The sequence below is a fragment of the Leptidea sinapis genome, chromosome 1, assembly GCF_905404315.1.
Source record: "Leptidea sinapis chromosome 1, ilLepSina1.1, whole genome shotgun sequence".
Taxonomy (NCBI): Eukaryota; Metazoa; Arthropoda; class Insecta; order Lepidoptera; family Pieridae; genus Leptidea; species Leptidea sinapis.
The window spans coordinates 33,173,234-33,191,338 of NC_066265.1; the positions used below are offsets into that span (position 1 = coordinate 33,173,234).

At 33.5% G+C, this 18,105-nt stretch overlaps 1 protein-coding gene across 2 annotated transcripts; it reads right to left on the bottom strand.

The window, feature by feature from the left end:
- Positions 1-5,770: 5,770 nt before the first annotated feature.
- On the bottom strand, positions 5,771-13,115 carry LOC126965101 (15-hydroxyprostaglandin dehydrogenase [NAD(+)]-like). Of its 2 annotated transcripts, none has more exons than XM_050808652.1 (5): positions 13,004-13,115; positions 10,600-10,836; positions 9,886-10,059; positions 9,158-9,312; positions 5,771-6,398 (listed from the first exon to the last, which is right to left on the bottom strand). In XM_050808652.1, the coding sequence occupies exons 1-5, from the start codon at positions 13,097-13,099 to the stop codon at positions 6,251-6,253; spliced, it is 810 nt and encodes a 269-aa protein (XP_050664609.1). In that variant the 5' UTR covers positions 13,100-13,115; the 3' UTR covers positions 5,771-6,250. The 2 variants fall into 2 exon arrangements, with proteins under 2 accessions (XP_050664609.1, XP_050664556.1); XM_050808599.1 differs by lacking the exon at positions 13,004-13,115 and adding an exon at positions 10,937-11,201.
- Between the last annotated feature and the right edge of the window lie 4,990 nt (positions 13,116-18,105).

Sequence of the window (18,105 nt, forward strand, 5' to 3'; positions counted from 1 at the left end):
GCCAGTAATTAACAGAGTTATGTTTTTGAACTATATTTAAGTTGGTGGTGCAATAGGTAGTAGCATTGATTTTTACCGCAGCGGTGTGTTTTTGGTTTCCAAATTCATAAGTAGGTTTATTCAAAGATTTGTACAGTCGGCAACGCTCTTGTGATTGCTTTGGTGTATGGGCCGCGGTGACCGTTAGGTGATCCGTATAAAGTACCTATATAGTTTATATATAAATAATTCTAAAATTTAAAGAAAATAATTGAAATTTTCAAATTTTCAAACAAACAAATTACACACTATCTTAAAAAAATAGAAGTTAAAAATAATAAAATAGAAAAAGATATGAAGTTGAATGCGGAGACACCACTTTACTTATTCTACCAGAAACTACAGTCATCGTCCTGTCATCAGTCCAATGGCTTAAGCTAGCATAAGCTGTGCGGCGCGGCGGCTAAAACGAATAAGGCGGGCGATGTTTATTACAGCACGCTTTTCGCAGTGTATATGAATGAAATGGGTGTGTGGGCGGGGAAGAATTAAAATGGCCGCAGGCAGATGTGTCCAAAGTTTTACAATTGGGTACATTAATAATCTTTTTTTTTTATGTGCTTATGCCAAAAAATCAATATTTATTTGTTCTCAATACTTAATACCAATTTACTGTTCAAGATAAAGTACAGGATTTTTCTAACACCCTGTAAGGTAACAAAATTATAATCAACCTTACGTGGTCGCAAAAGACGGCACGAAGTATGTGTCAGTGCCTACGCCAGCGCGTGGCTACTAGATTTCTTACAATTATTCCGAAATGATATTATTTAGGTGCTCATTTTTGTTATCAACTTAACTAATGCCTTATTTAAAACAATATCAATGAAATCATCATCGTATTTTATTTATACCTAGGTTTCAATAATACCAAAACCAATAAACCATTTCAATTATTGAATTGTTAGCAACAAAATTAATTTCAACTATTACTGAGCTAAATGATATATAATAATAATATACACTATTTATAATATTATGTAATATATTTGAGATGGCATACTTTGCTCCCAGAAATGATAAAAATGAAGTATCCTAAAATGTAAATAGAACTAATTCATATCTTAGTCAAGTATTGAGGTGATATTAAAATTGTTTCCAAAGGAAATAGTAATTATAGTTTATAAATATCAGTTTATTATGAATTAGTTGTAGCGATGATTGAATTCAAAGCATTAATGTTAGTGAGGATTTTCTTGTCAACTGTACAGACCTTGTTATTTCAGGTTGGAGATATAATACAGTTAGTCCTACTGCCGTGTGGCTAATATGCCTAAATACAATCATGCTCAATTTAGTTGGATTAGAATTTTTTTTATTTTTCATTTATACCGAATTACCGGTATAAAATTTTACCGAACATCAAACTTTGTTTAGCTACTTTCTAACACAATTTGAAGAGATTCTCGACAAAGAATCAATTTCGGATTAAAAAATTCAATTTGTTATGGAAAACCAGATTCCACTCCACAGAATATTGTTATTGAAATCCACCCTGATAAACAAAATTTTAAGTCTAATTATGAAATTGTAGTCAAACGGGTGATTCGCTCAAGTAAAACGTTTATACTAGACAATGATATAATGTATTTGTTTAAAAGGAGCAGAAATTATGTTATTAAAAAGCTAATTACGTTATTCAAAATTATCCCAACTGGGATGCGTTTTGACAGGAACAAATCTAACGAACTGTTTGACAGTGACAACCATTAGCTATATAGATATGATAAAAACAGTGATTTGGTAAAATCTCGGAAAGTGTTAAAATAACAACACGATTTTATCATTTCTCTAAACAAATGTAGTGATTTGACCAAATGCCAGAGTTGGTTCCGTGAAATGACAAATTCTATTTTATTTGGTTTTTATAAGGTTTATTTGGTAAGACTTAGACATAATTTGCTAAGAATTTAGCATCGTGTCGCAGGTGGAGGGGGGTGAGAGGGAATGGGGGTGGAAGGGAGATGTCCTCTGTCACCTAGGTCACTCCCCCACTCCCATGAAAAGGTATCCCACCAGTCTATTGAAAATCAAATTAATGTAACCTTACCTCAAAACTGATAGAAGTGTCTGTATAGGCCAAGTAGAAGCCCCGCTTCCCAGGGCCTATATTATAAAAAAAAACAAAACACGAATGGGTTGGCGGGTCCTATTCCACCTAACCTATCCGTGTCGGGGTATGACTCAAGTCTGATGCTCGCTCCGTGCGCGAACTTAGGTTGTAGAACAACCTAAGTTCTTCTAGTCGCGTCACTCATTGTCATTTCACGGAATCAATCCTGGCATTTGATCAAATCACTAGATTTGTTTAGAGAAATGATAAAATCGTGTTGTTCTTTAAACATACTCCGTTATTTAATCAAATCACTCAGGAAATTGCCCAAATCTCTGTTATTATCATTTCCCTGCGACATATACATCATTTCAATTATTTTTAAAATTTATTTGAACATTTTTAAGTATACTTGGACTATGGCTATTTGTTTATGGATGGTATTATCTTGTCACCTGGATATAAATCATTAACAATCATTTATTGCACTACACTTTTTATGTGCGTGTTGGTAGGACTTATTGGTAAGTATGTTATATATTACATAAAGACAAAATCCTCACATTAGTATGTACGCTACTTAGATTTCTACTTACGACATCATTGTCAAACATTGTTACTATTACGGCAGCCTTTGGTTGTTGTATTTTAAATTATATTCGGTATTATGCCAAAGGTTAAAATAGGTAAGAAATAAGAATCGAGGTTTTATCTTGATAAATCAATTAATATATAAATAATACTGACAAATCAATAAATATGTAATGTAAGTACTATCTAGTTATATATTTCAATGATACACATGATTTACTACTTTTTATGTCTTGTTACTATGACGATTTTTTTCAATAAATCAAAGTGCAAAAGACAGTTTGTGTAATCTTGTGAGTAAACAATTATTTAATAAACTAAGCATTTGTAAAATCATTAAAATCAATAGATGTAAAGACAGTGTGTTAATGTAAGTATAGCTAATATGTAAGAACATAGTCGTACAGATATACTGCTAAGTATAAAACACCAAAGGCTGCTTGGTTCAACAATTTAGAATTAAAACCTACGATGTAGGCAGATAGTAAGAAGGTCATTGTAATTATAGATGATCGCATAGATCTAGAATATACTAACATACAGACAAGACCTGACCTTTAGCTAGTATATTGTAAGTCTATCGGTGATACTGATGTATTTCATTAAAATAGTTGTATCGTTTTAAAATTACAAAGACGAAAGGCGTAGTTATTGTATGGTCTTCCATAATATACTAGTACCGTGTTAATTTCTGTTTTAAGCCAAGCCTGATTTGCTTCAATGCGTTGCTACATTTTAAATAAAACAATGTACGTCAAAATAATAAACAATTTAAACACTGACTATAAAAAAACTGTTACACAAGCAATAGTTCGATTTTCACTAGAATCCGATTCTAGAAGCAAGCCTTAACTAACTACTTACTAACCTGGTCTTTGATAATTTATTCAATGATTTTCTATATTGCTGTGTAAATTGAAAAATATTGGATTCCATCGTATTAAAACAATTTTAGCTTGATAATTGCAACTGTAGAGATTGTGTAGAGTGGTAAATACTCGTTTATAATAATTCAATAATATAATAGAACTAAATATAATAATATATATAATAAAACTAAATCACAAACAAGACTTCATTGTCATACGATTTATAACTACTAATAGAAGAATCGACTAGTATTGAAAAATATTAGGATGAAACCCATTGGAGAAGGATGAGAATATAATGAAATGAAAGGGAAAAAAATTACGGGTGATCTGAGGTCGGGTAGTGGAAGGGGAGGGTTATTTAAGGGTATAAAAGGGTAATAAATACATCAAAATTGTATATAAACTATGAAAAAATTTTTCGTTTTCTTCTTCGTTTCCTTGCATCTTCTGAAGACATTTACCATAGTAATGTATAAAAGTAATGTAAGGTCTACAAAAGTTGTAGATCTTTTTATTAGCTTACAACTTTGCTATTTAACTTTTTTCCGTACGACCTGTAAATATGCCAGAAATCGGGATAAACCTTTTTTCCTTTCATTTTTGTTATATTCTCTTTCATTTCCATTCGGGGGTTTCATCCCATTATTATTTTTTACCCAAGCACAAGGATACAACCAAAAACTAAGAATACAATTTGATTGACCTCCTGCAATTGAAAAGACAAAATTTTCTATTTTGGCTTTTTACTATGGTTATCTGGAATATTTTACAAGTCGACAACTTCACAAATTGATGAAGTTAGTGTGTTTATCGTATATCAGTATATTTTCGATATACACCAATAAATTATGATTATACCTATGAATATATAAAAAACAAAAGATAATTATTCCTACATAATTAACTGATCAAATAATAAGGGAAGTTGTTGCCTGTTTAATAGAGATTTTTCATAGAAATTTAATGTACATAATTATCTGGTGTGCATGCGTGTATGAAGCAATCAAACTACAAGTTATCAGAATGATATAATATCTGCCGTGCTACGTATCATTGTAAGATACCTTCTTATATTCAATTAAATAACAATTAAATTAAAAATATACAATACGTCGATATTAAACAGAGGTAACAACTACGAACAAATATTTAATATTTGGTGACAAAATATAATAATTTAATAATATTTAACAACAACAGGTACAGTTAACAGTGAAAATGAACAAACAAAGGAATTAAATAATATCAAATAGATCTAAAATTTACGATGTAGCAACTCATTATTAAATACACTCCCCAGTTGAAGAGTATGTGTCAGGTATAAACCTGGAAGACAATAATGATGGTAAATAGCTGTATAAGACAAAGACATAATTTCACATTTCCATGTTACAGAGAGTTCAATATATGAGGTTTTTAAATTAAAATATTTACTGCATGATGTGTGTGTTTTATTTTTTTAAGTGATTAACTTATTCATCAACAATATTATTAAGATATAAATTTGCCCCTCTTGCAGACTTTTGCACCTTAAAATGTCAACCAACCCATTTTTGTAGAAATAATTGACCATAAATGTGACTACTGCAATAATATAATCCTGTTAATATCCTTATGTTTCCATCCAAACTAAATTCTAACTTTTTTTAAATAAATAATATATTGCAATCTGTCTAGGATGACATTTATCAATACTTCATGAATTTATATATATCGGGCTTGTGCGATACTCGTTAATTGACAAGTCCGCTTCATTAATATCAAGCTACAGTAGAAGATCCTGTGGGTTTTTCCTTTTTAACCTGCTTGTTATGGTAACAGTCAGGAGGTGCCTTGCAAGTACACTTGGATGGAGCGATATTCTTGGCTTTCATTTTGTCCGTTATTTCTGGCGTAACTGTTTTCATGTTAAGGTCATGATGCAATCTGTGGTTTGTGATGTACCATGGTGCGTTAACTATCATTCTTAGCATCTTTGACTGAAACAAATCTAACTTATCAAATTTTATAAGGACCTACTGAAAGTGAAATGTAAATTGTGCAAAATGTTTTGTTTTTACTTCGGGACAAAATATTATTATTGTCTTTCAGCTCTTGTTATATTTTGAATGCCAAAAATAAAAAGAAAGATTTCTTTAAAGAAATTCTGTCCACGAAACTAATAAGTATGACTAACACACTACCGTTTAAATAGATATGAATAAAAAACAATATATATACAACAAAACAATAAATAATTTTATTTCCACACAAGATATTTTACAAAAATATATTATTAAGGTTCAGCGAGCTTCATCCTTACAGCTTAAGTCTAAAAATGTGGCAGCTGGAGTCTCTGTCGTTTAATATAAAAAGTACAAGAAACTTTTTCTTTAGAACATAATAACTGGTTTTGCAAGTGGCAATGTCTATCTGAAACGAATGGACACGCAGATAATTTTAAGCTAATGCTAAAGAGGAACCGCATAATAAAAGACTTCAAATATACAGGATATCGTATCCTTAATCCTTAGAGATAGAGATATCAGGCTATTTTGAGGAACATTTGAAGTAACTTGAGAGCAAAATAATAAGGAGAAGGGAGACCAGCGCTATCTATTTGGAAGAGAACTATCGAGGACGGAGAGAATCTCAAAAAGTTGTAGAACTGAAAATAATAATAAACGATGTTCAGGGCACGAGTATTGTTTATTTTTTAAAACACTCCTTCACCCATAATTTGGTAAGCCTTCTTGATTCTGTCCGTTATTTCTTCGGCTGGTGTCATTGAAGTAACTAGCCATGTGCTAGCACTGTGTCCGTTCGCTAACGCTGTCATAAATCCACTCACTGCTGAGTCCACACTGAAATTAACGTTTTTCAATATAAATTTTACAATAAATTAATAGAATGTGCTTTTACAATGTTTTGTATACAAAGGTAATTCGTTCTACACTAAAATTAAGAAGGCTCCAACTACGCTGAAAACTAATAAAAGTACTAGATAAAAAAAATGTACTAGATGAATTTGTCACATACAAAAAACCTTTGATATATATTTTAGCGAACATAGTGATAGTACGAGTATGTTTATATTATATAGGTCTTACTGTAATCATTGCAACATTAATTATATTAATATATACTTCATGAAATCTTGTTTTCTTTTTTGACTTATCTTATAAAACTTAAAATGGTATTTCGTAATGTTTTTAATTATTTTCCGGGTAAATAATTAAGAATTGTTACGGATTACTTGAAATTTAATTTACGGATTTTTTTAACACTACCTGTATAGTGTTATAGTAATCTGAAACCTCGGGAGTTATGCATTCTTTCAGACTATTCATTAAAATATTAAGCACTATTTTTCCCATTTTACATGACATCAATGAATTATTATCGTGTAGATTTGGTATATGGTAAAAATTTTTCATCTCAGCAACAACATACATAAAACTTTCATTATTGAAATATCTGATCAACTGAAGCTTATTCACCACTTTTTCTATAAAAAGCAATGCTCTTGACCAAGTTATTTAGGTCTTTTGTCTCAGCTATATAATTTTATATGTATACTATATAATATATGAACTTGTATATAGAAGACCATTTTTAAAACACTATCTACGTATCATAACCAAATAAACATAATCATAATAAGATTACAATAATGATTGACTCGCCACGAAACGGAAATAAAAAAAACATTGTATTGACTATTATCTTTGTTATCTGTCATATTTTGTTTATATTTTGAAAATGTTCACCTTAGTGGTTGAATAAATCAGTCATTTTAAGTCCATTTTACATAAGAAAAGTGTGTAAGGAATTTACATTACTTTCCAATTACAAACAAACATGATTTCAATGTTTCTGGGCACAGATACTAAACTAGTGTTATTTATATCAATCTAATTTAGCTGTTAAACCATGTTAGAGAGAATAAAAATCTGTTTACAATAATAGAGTAGAAAAGTATCTTTTTTCTTTTGATTCGATTATAAACAGAAATTTTTGTATACTAAAGTAAAAATCTACAATGAATATTACTTTATAAATTTGGATTCAAACATATTGACAAAACAATTTGGCTTTACTAGGGGACGCTCGACTACAGATACAGGTGTTGAACTCATCAGGAATATTTTTGAGGCCTGGGAGGAATCACAGAATGCACTTGGTATCTTCTGTGATTTATCTAAGGCTTTTGATTGTGTTCAACATTCAACGCTGGTCAGGAAGCTATAACACTATGGTATAAGAGGATCTGAACTCGATCTTCTGATCTCATATTTAAATAATAGGATTCAGAGGGTCGAGGTGAAAGGCAGGAGATCTCCTGGGACTCCTCTCGGTATGGGGGTACCACAAGGGTCTATTCTTGGACCCTTCCTCTTCCTAATTTATATAAATGATCTACCTAACCTTGTAGAAAAAAAACACAAGGTGGTATTGTTTGCGGATGACACTTCACTTATATTCAAAGTGAAACGAAGCCAAGTTTTATATGACGAAGTAAACAATGCTCTATCTGACATCGTGTACTGGTTTAGCGCCAATAACTTATTGTTAAATAATCATAAAACCAAATATATTAAATTCACCGCGCCAAATGTCAAAAATGTAGATGCGAATATTTTATTAAATGGAGAGGTGGTGAAACCAGTGGAATCTGCTATATTTCTTGGCATTACTCTTGATTCCAAATTGCAGTGGGGCCCCCATATTGAAGGATTGGCGAATAGGCTTAGTTCTGCAGCATATGCGGTTAAGAAAATCAGACGGTTAACTACGAGCTATAGATACGGCGAGATTAGTATACTTTAGTTATTTTCATAGTATTATGTCCTATGGTATATTGTTATGGGGCAGTGCGGCCGATATTAATACTATCTTTGTGCTGCAAAAGAGGGCTATTCGCGCGATTTATAACCTAGGTCCTAAAGAATCATTAAGAGAAAAATTTAAAGAAATAAACATTTTGACTGTTGCTTCTCAATACATTTTTGATAATGTTTTGTATGTTCATAAGCACATAGTAAGTCTTTTGTTGGGCGATGTATATGCTTCTACAATATGATCCCAGAAAGTGTACAAAACAAATGTGTTACGAAATTTAAAAGAATTGTTAAAAAACGTTTGTGTGGGAAAGGTTATTATAGCATAAACGATTTTCTTAATGACACCACGGACTGGGATTAAAGCGAACACCCTCAGGCTCTTTAATTATTAATGTTTATTGTACGATATTACATTGTAATCCAAATTTTATATAAAAAAAAAAGCCCGCTGAGTTTCTTGCGCCCATTCTTCTCAGGTCTGAGGCAGTCTCTTTTGAATGGGTGGTAGATTTTGACGTTCAATAAGTGATTATAAATCCTATTTTGAATAAAAATATTTGAATTTGAATTTGAATTGTCACATCTCAGTCTCATAAATTATGAATAAGTAGGTATTCATAGCTCGGTACATAAAATCATAATTATGATTAGACAAAGACTCGTGAACTTTATTTCCATCGATGGGTGATAGTGGCCATTTGATGGCAATGATGATGATCTTGTGAAAATCAAGAAGAACGTAATAATTATATAAATTATTTGCTTTTTTCACTACTTACTTTTGCTTTGGCATACTTTCCAAGCTGTGTGCCATATGGAGTGCTAAAACTTCATCAATAGCTCCTGTAGAAGCTGGTTGGATCAAATTTGTTTCAGTGGCTCCAAAGCATACTGTAAGTACTCGAACACCCGTTCTTTCATATGTTGGTTGTGCCTAAAAAATTTTTAGTTACCATATTTTATTTTCAAGGAAAAAAGATGATTGCCTCATTTCGCGACAGTTGTGCTAGAAGATGGAAGGATAGTTACTGCAGACTGGTATGTCAATCGCTGTTTGCCTGTTGTCTTGGAAAAAATTCGACAGCAGCGCCCTCGAAGCAGGATCCTCCTAGACCACAACAATGCTTCAGCGCACTCCGCAAAATGGACTGTTGAATATTTGACAATGGCAGGTGTCGAGATAATGAGTCATCCGCCATACAGACCTGAACTGGCGCCCTGCGACTTTTAATTATTCCCAAGAACTAAAGATAAAATTCGATGTATTCGCATTACGAGCCCTGAAGATGCGGTGAATGCCCACTGTTTATCTCAGCGGTTCCATCGAATGCGACGATTTGTAGATAGGAACGGAGATTACTTCGTAAAGCAATAAAAGTATTGGTATCTTTCTACATTAAGCCGTTTTTCATTTTCTACACATTTTCAGTGTTACCTTGGTATAAATAAAGGACATGGGCTTAAAAAATTTTTCAAGCCCATAATGTAATTGGAAAAGTCTACTTACACCAAGACAGCCACTGAATTGTAGTACTGCGCTCTTAGCTGCGTTATAAACCGGTAATATGTGACTTTGAACAAGTGCCACGACAGACGAAATATTAACTATAGTACCACCCTTCCCATTTCGATCCTTTCTCATCAAGTTGTATGCTTTTATTGAGCTCCTTATTAACGCTGCCTGAAATAAAAATAGTGGGTATATTTTAGAAATGGGTAGCAATCCATGAAAGAGTATGATTAAAAAATAAAATATTAATGGTTTATTGGTGGTACTATATTGCTTAATTGTGTTCTCGTGATCCATGTTAAAATAACTTTTATTCGTAGCATAGGAGCATAAAAACGCTTGCTGTGTTCATTTGTGCACTGGAGCACATTAAAAAAAGCCTAATACGTTTGGGGTCGTTCTTTCTCGCTTCCCTTACCCATTTTCCTTTCCTAATTTACATCCTTGCAAAGCTGGTATTGGTAGCTAAATTTGTTTTGTATAAATGATTGTATCTTTGAACTTGTACTCATAACTTCAGACTATCAACTGATAATTTGTCAAACGTTATCATTTTAGCATTGGAAACTATTATAGCTTTCCCTATTCCCTCATTAACATTATAATTAATTTTATCACTCTCTTAACCTCTACAAACATTGCAGACCCTGAAGCCATTAAATTTTACTAGATAAACAAAATTTTTTGAATAGATAATGAGAAAATTCTTACCACATTAATATTAATGGCTTTTAAATAAACATCAGGACTGTCATTCATAACACCCGCATTGTTAACAACAATATCTATGTATCCAAATTCTTCAATCGTTCTGTCGTATGCTGATTCTAGTTCTTCTGTTGTAACGTCACATTTGTGAAACTTAACTTTATTCTCTCCATGCTTTTGATTTAGTTCCTGCTCCAATTCCTTTCCTAATTTTTCATTTACATCTAGTACTACAACATGCTGAAACAGTTATATCATTTATATGTATATGTATATTTTATATAAAATTTTAAATGGTAGTTGCTTTCTGTTATTTTTTTTTACGCTTTTGGCTACAAACAGGCACTAGTGGCAAGAGAACTGGGGCCGTCCCAAGGAACGTGAATATATTTTTGAAGTTATACTTCTTTTGGCGCGATGGAGAAAAATGATGAGAGTGAATTTTTACGATGCGCGCGCACACCGACACCTGCATTCTACATCGTGAAGTTAGTTCTAGGTGGCATGAAAATCGATAACTATGTTCAAGTTGTTTATTCTAGTATTTTTATATTTAGAACACGTGTTTCGTAACAGTACAATTAAACAGGGTGAATAAATAAATATTATTTTGGTGTTTTTATTAAATCAATTTCATATACGACGGTGATAGTATTTACTAATAATTTATTAGTATATCTATATATATTGAATATTAGTGATAAAACTGTTTTGAGTGCATTTATAGATTTAAGGTTAATTGTCGGTATGTATAATTTATTTACATCGTTAATTAAAAATTATTACATTATTATCTAAAAAATATTTTTTTTTCGTTTTGTTTTATTTCTAACAAATCTAACTAACAAATTTTATGTATAAATAAAAAAAACTTATTTAATTTTCTATACTTGTTTATATTAACCTTAAATGCTGAGTGTTTATACTATCTTTGATCTTAACTATTTGTTAAACTTTGATTTATTTTTCCATACGCCAAAGAAGTATAACTTCTAACGCGTGTACATAAGTACACACACTCTTTTTTTAATAATGTTTTGTATCTAAAAAGGCCCATTGACGAGTTACGTAGGAATTATGGTTATGATATCATTTAAAATTTTATAAACGTGTCATGCCTACTATTCAACTTAGTAAAGATATTATTTTTTGGACTAATTATATGCTTCAACAACATGATGCCTTAAAATTTTTCCTTAAAGGCTGGCAACGCTTCTATGATTCCTCTGGTGTTGCAAGAGAATGTGGGCAGCGGTGACCACTTAACATATTCGGCAAAAAATAGCTCTAAATCTCATATTTATAATATTATTATTATCACACTGCTCATTATATTCAAGCAGAAAAATATTGTTAAGTACCTGTTGCATCACTAATTGCGATAAAAAAATTATCTTCGGATTATTATTAACTTATCTATCGATTAAGTTGCCGAATATATATCCTGTCTTCATTTTATATTTATTACGTTTAAACAATAATTATATCTAAAGTACACAAAGTGACCCTGTCTTGTTCAATCCAGAGTACTCGCTTTAGGTCGAACTTCTCCCCTTCCCCTGCCCAATTTTCAATTCATGCACGCTGTTAATATATAAAGGTATTTTGCGAGCATATGATACGAGATTATAATTATGTACTTACCTTAAAAATACGTATTCATCCACCTCAAAGGTCGGCAAGGTTCCTGTGATTCCTCTGGTGTCACAATATGTATTATATGGGCTGCGAGGATCGCTTGCCATCCTCCCATAAAAAATATTCTAAGCTTCTTACATTAGGTACTAATTTTCTAAGCTTTTTACATTGGGTACTAATTTCAAACCGAGATATCGATAGATCGTCCATATTATGCCACCCGACAAGGGAACTGGTAAAATGATTTCCTTCACTTAAAAGTTGGGATGAGTCAACCATAATAATATGTATGTTAATTTATAAATTACACCACTTGAACTGTTTTTGGTCAGCCTGGCTAAATACGCCAAACTGGCTAAAAAGTTGGGGGTCAAAAAGTAACTCATAGTAAATAAACAAATATTTAATCCATCAAAAGAAGTTTCATTTCAAAATCTAAATAAATAGATTATTTCATCAAACATAAATAATATAATTTGATAGTTATAGTTTATTGAACAGGAATTTAGTAAATAGTTTAGCTCAAAACTATCAATTAAAATTTTACTAAAAATAATGAGTATTTGTAAACAAATATAAATATCTAAACAGTTCTCAGATTAGTCATTATAATATAATAAGAAACTTAATTCTTATTTAAGTAAAGGGAGATAATATTCAAACTTACCTATCACCATTCATGATTAAAATGAAGTTATGCTCTTCACAACTCTTAGAATTAATATTTACGTTACAATGTAACATCGTTAACAACAAACAAATAACTGACCTTGGCTCCTTCATCTAGAAACCCTCTCGTCAAGCCAGCTCCGATGCCAGATGCTGCACCAGTCACCAGGATCACTTGGTCCTTCACATCAAACATGGCTATTCGATTAGAATGATTCCAACCAACTATTCGTTTGACAAAATAATATAGCTTATCGAGCTCAAGTCATTTTAGGCCGCTCACACAACGCAATTTAATAAATTAATCTTACATAATCTTTATTAATATTTGATAGCTTATTCCGCGACTTCTTTCGCTCATTTCTTTATTTCGTTTGCTGACCTTTAGGTTTTGAAGTTACTCATAGTAAAGGTAGTCCAATTTTAGCGGATGACATACCATAAAAATATCATAATAATAAGTAATACTCATAATGCTCACACATGCTCAAACTCACCCACGCAGGTTAATATGTACAAAACATGAAATACAAACAGTCATTAAAAATTTAAATACAAATGCAAGTTCGGCCAAAGCAATTGAATTAATGATATAATAAGTGTAAATTTAGCTTTATGTGTCAACAAATGTATGAAAGGTACATTTCCAAATACCCTAAAAATAGTTAAAGATAGCCCTATTCACAAAGCTGGCTCTAAATCTGACCCTGGGAACTGTCATCCCATATCGGTTTTCAGAGTCAAATAAACGTATTCAATTAGGCTTAAACTAAGCCCTTTTGAATTGTCACTACAAATATTTCTTTTAAATAACTGAATTTACCTTAAATTCATAAAAAGTTGAGCTCGTAAGAAGAACATGTAAGAAACTAGACGGCGACTCTTTTCAATCAAATGGGGTATTTTACAATGGCTGTAATAAACATAACAAATTAGTTTGTAAGGTGCTGCATCCAATATATGAGTGGTGTTTAATTAATATAAATCATTTCATAAAAAGTAATAAAGAATTAACTGTATAAATAGAAATAATCGTATATTGGATGCATCAATCTTTAGATCTTGAACGTTTGTGTAAGGATGCTTCGTGAACGTGATGGTCGTGATTACTGTCACAATTAGTAATTAAATCCAACAAATACAATGATTTATTAACTATAATAGGTCGACCTAGCACCACAAGCAGCATCCCCTCTCGAGTTGACGTATGAACCAGCCATCGATCCCCTCGCACTTATTTGGGGGAAGTACCCGGCACACGACTCCGCCGCATGCAATGCCATTCAGTGAGCATGACGAGACATGCTATAGCATACCTACACATGATGACATAGAATTACGAAATGAATACTCACAAAGCAAGCCCAAATGATTCTATATCTCATTTATCAATTACAGTGGATTCAATATAAACCAAATGAATATTCATGTTGCATTAGATTATACAATCTTAATATGAATTATAAGGTGGACCAGGAGCATCTATTTCCCATACCCCATACTTCTTTATCCTGTATTATATTCCTTAATCGTATTTAGTATTCTTCTTCTTCTTATCGAGTCGATGGTCACCTCAAATACGGGCAGCCCAAAAAGCCGCAACCGTGATAGCTCGGTCGGTAGCCTCGTGTAGCTCCTCGTTCGTGCATGTTGTCGGGCACGCAGGGCACCCAGTAATGTGCGCAAACGTCAGTCTCGGATGACCGCAGATGCACTCCGTATCATATCCAGAGATGAAACCCCACCTCGCTAAGTTTGCCCTAGATTTTCCCACTCCTGCTCTGAGACGGTTGAACGAATTCCAGATAGGCCAACTGAGGTTGTATCCTTCGGCTAGTTTCTCTTTCACGCTGATGTTCGGGTTTGAGATGGTTAGCCGTGACCTCCAGATGGCAAGACGTGTAGTTTCAGCGGACTGGTTGAGAGGCTGCACTGAGTGTAATAAGCTATTCCTGGAGCGTATAGCCTACGGCGGGCTGTTATATAATTGAAAGTGGGTGCCGTCTGTCCTGTGTCTGTTTTGTTCTTTCTACCGAGCCGGAGACTGCTCTTCGTACCTCAGGGGGGGCTATTCCTGCCAGCTGGTACAGTTTTTCGGTAGGTGTTGGCTTCAGACAACCGGTTATTAAACGACAGGACTCATTCAGTGCTACGTCGATCAGCTTTGTATGTGCCGACCGTTCCCATGCAGCGGAGGCATATTCGGCTGCGGAGTAGCAGAGTGCAATGGCTGTAGTGCGCAAGACGGTTGGTTTAGCTCCCCAGGAAGTCGTAGTCAGCTTTCTCAGTATGTTGTTGCGTGTGTGTGTTGTTCATGCAGTGCTGTTTTATAGTCAGGCTTCGGTCAAGGGTTACGCCTAAGTATTTGGGGAATCTATTATGGGATAATTTTGTGTTTTGCCATGTGATGTTAAGTTCCCTGTTTGCGTCTTTATTACGTAGGTGGTATACGCAGACTTCGGTTTTATTTGGGTTTGGTTTCAATCCATTTGCCGTATAGTAGTTGCCGAGCTCGTTCAGGGATGTAGTTATTGCTTCCTCTACACTCGTGAAGCTGTCCGCTTGAGCTGCTAGTGCTAGGTCATCTGCGTAAATGAAGCTTTTTGTGTCCCGTGCCCTAGGCTGGTCGTTTGTGTAGATATTGAACAGACTTGGTGCCAGGCTGCTATCCTGTGGCAGTTCATTACGCTGTTTCCTCCACCGACTCTTCTGATTTTGAAGGACAACCTGGAATTCGCGGTTGCTCAATAGCTGCCTCACAATCTGGCAAAAGGTGTAATCAGCCGTGATTTCGTAAAGCTTTTTGATCATTGCGCTGATGTTAACTGTATCGTAAGCAGCCGAAAGGTCCACAATAGCGACAACGGTAATTTTCCCCCTCTCGAAACCACCTCACCTCAATATATTGGTTTGAGAATTTGCGACGAGCAGGACTTGCCTGGGCGAAAACCCGATTGTTCGGGGATAAGCTTCTCATCGATGTGTGGTGTAAGTCAGCCAAGAAGGATTCTTTCAAACAGCTTGTACAGGTGGCAAAGAAGGGAAATTGGTCGGAAATTTTTAGGATCGTCAACAGGTTTACCAGGCTTATGTAACGCAACGACCCGGGCTTTGCGCTAGAGTTTTGGGATGTTTTTAGTTTCTAGGCACTTGTTCGTTTAGGCTAATGTTAGTGCTCAGAGCATCCGTTTCTGTCGTTAGATCTCTTAGGATTTCAGTAGCTCCTGGAGAGGATTTGGTCTTTCCGTTTAGTAGCAGTTGATGGGCGACTAGGTTTGCAGTTATATTTGTGTACTCTCCGGGTGAAATTTGAGTGCCAGTTAGTTTCTTGAGAGTTGACCAGGCCTTTTTGCTATTGTGGGTCATGTCTACTGACTCAACCAGGTCTTGCCATTTCTTCCTTCGGCATTCCCCGATGCATTGCGATAGGTGTTCTCCCTTGGAGATTGTGGATTGGGAGAAGGGGTCTCTTTCAAATGCGGTTTGGTATTCCTGTAGGACACATGCAGCGTCTCCAGACAGCCGTAGTGTCGGACAACTCTACGGTCAGGATCTCCACGCTATTTTTATCTGTCAGATGGGCAGACTTTACATGCGCACCGGGTCGGGTGTAGATTGCGCTGCCGTACTTGTGGTGTGGTCGCTCGATGATGCGCGTCATGTTGGGTATTTCTGGCCGCGGATTATCTGGGCCTCGATACGTCTCTTGTACGCATACTACGTCATATTTATTTACATGGCACAGCTCAGCAAGTAAAGTTGCTTTGTCTGAGGAGAAGCTCTCGATATTCATAGAGAGCACTGTCAAGGCGGGCTCTAATAAGGGCCGTTTACAGCGAGCTTGGTTCTTAGAGGTGGCCATCGTGGTGAAAAGATTAGTCAGCCTACTGATTTTGTTTGTGTAGTGCTGCTTCCAGGGACGCCGGGTGCTTGTGATCTGTATAAAACACACGCGGGGAGGCTCTTGTCCCCGTATTTAGTATTATATATATATATATTAGGCTTTTTGGAGGCGATTCTTTATAACTTTTTTGAATTCAGAAGGTGTTAGACATGTGATATTATTTGGAATTTTAATAAAGAATTGCTCACTGAGACAAAAACGAAATTTGTATTTTACTTATTTTATTTACGAAGTAGAATCTACGAGTTTTAAATGTTCCCCATTTAATATTATACTTCTTGATACTTTATTTTCATTGGGTAGGGAGAATTCAATAGATTTTGTCTTGCTCGCGTTATGTGACAAATTATTCACCCTGAAAAGCTCATAGAGTTCATAAAGACGCGTTCTACTTCTATGAATGCTTGCTGTGGCCCAATCACTGGATCTGAATCATCTTTTTTCTTTAAAAATATCATTAAATTATTTATGCAATAAATTAAAAAATGTATAGAACATTTGATTTTGGGTCGGATTTTTTGACCATATTAATATCATTATTATTTATTTATTTATTTTTATTTATTTATTTATTTATTTATTATTTATTTATTATAATAATAAGTTTTAATATTAATATTAAATTGTTAACTTTTTATTAGATTTTTGGTCTACAAATAAGTATATTATTATGTGTAGTTCTTTTTTGTATTTAATACAAATATTACCACTAAATTTACCCACAGTGATCAGATGTCAGTGAATTTAATATTCTTTTATCAAGTATGTTACAATTACATTATCAGTGCAGTGCATATATATTATCAATGCAGGTAAATGATGAAGAAGTTAATCGTGTTGACTAATTAAAGGTGTTTATTATATCAAAACACCTTAAAAATATTGACAATTTTTAGTGAAATTTTTGATCTTACAAGCAAGTCTATATTGAAATCCCACTAAAAGTAAAATTTAAATTATTATGCAAAATATTTTGTATTTATTTCAGGATAAAATATTATTATTGTCTTTTGTAATACCATAGTGTAATAAAATTAATATATTAAAAAAAACTTTTAAAGAAAGATATACTGCAATATTGTGAACGTAGACCTTAAAGGCATAGTATAGTTGATTGCATGCGAGCTGCAGCTTTATTGCTATGCAATAATCGAAAAAAACTATTTCTACAAATGTTTCTTGGTCTGAATGGAGAAAGGAGGAATTTCTATAAAGAGCCGTTCTGTCCGTGAAACTTATAATAATGCATAACACACTACTGTTCCAATAGATTGATTGATGAAAAAAAAAACAACATA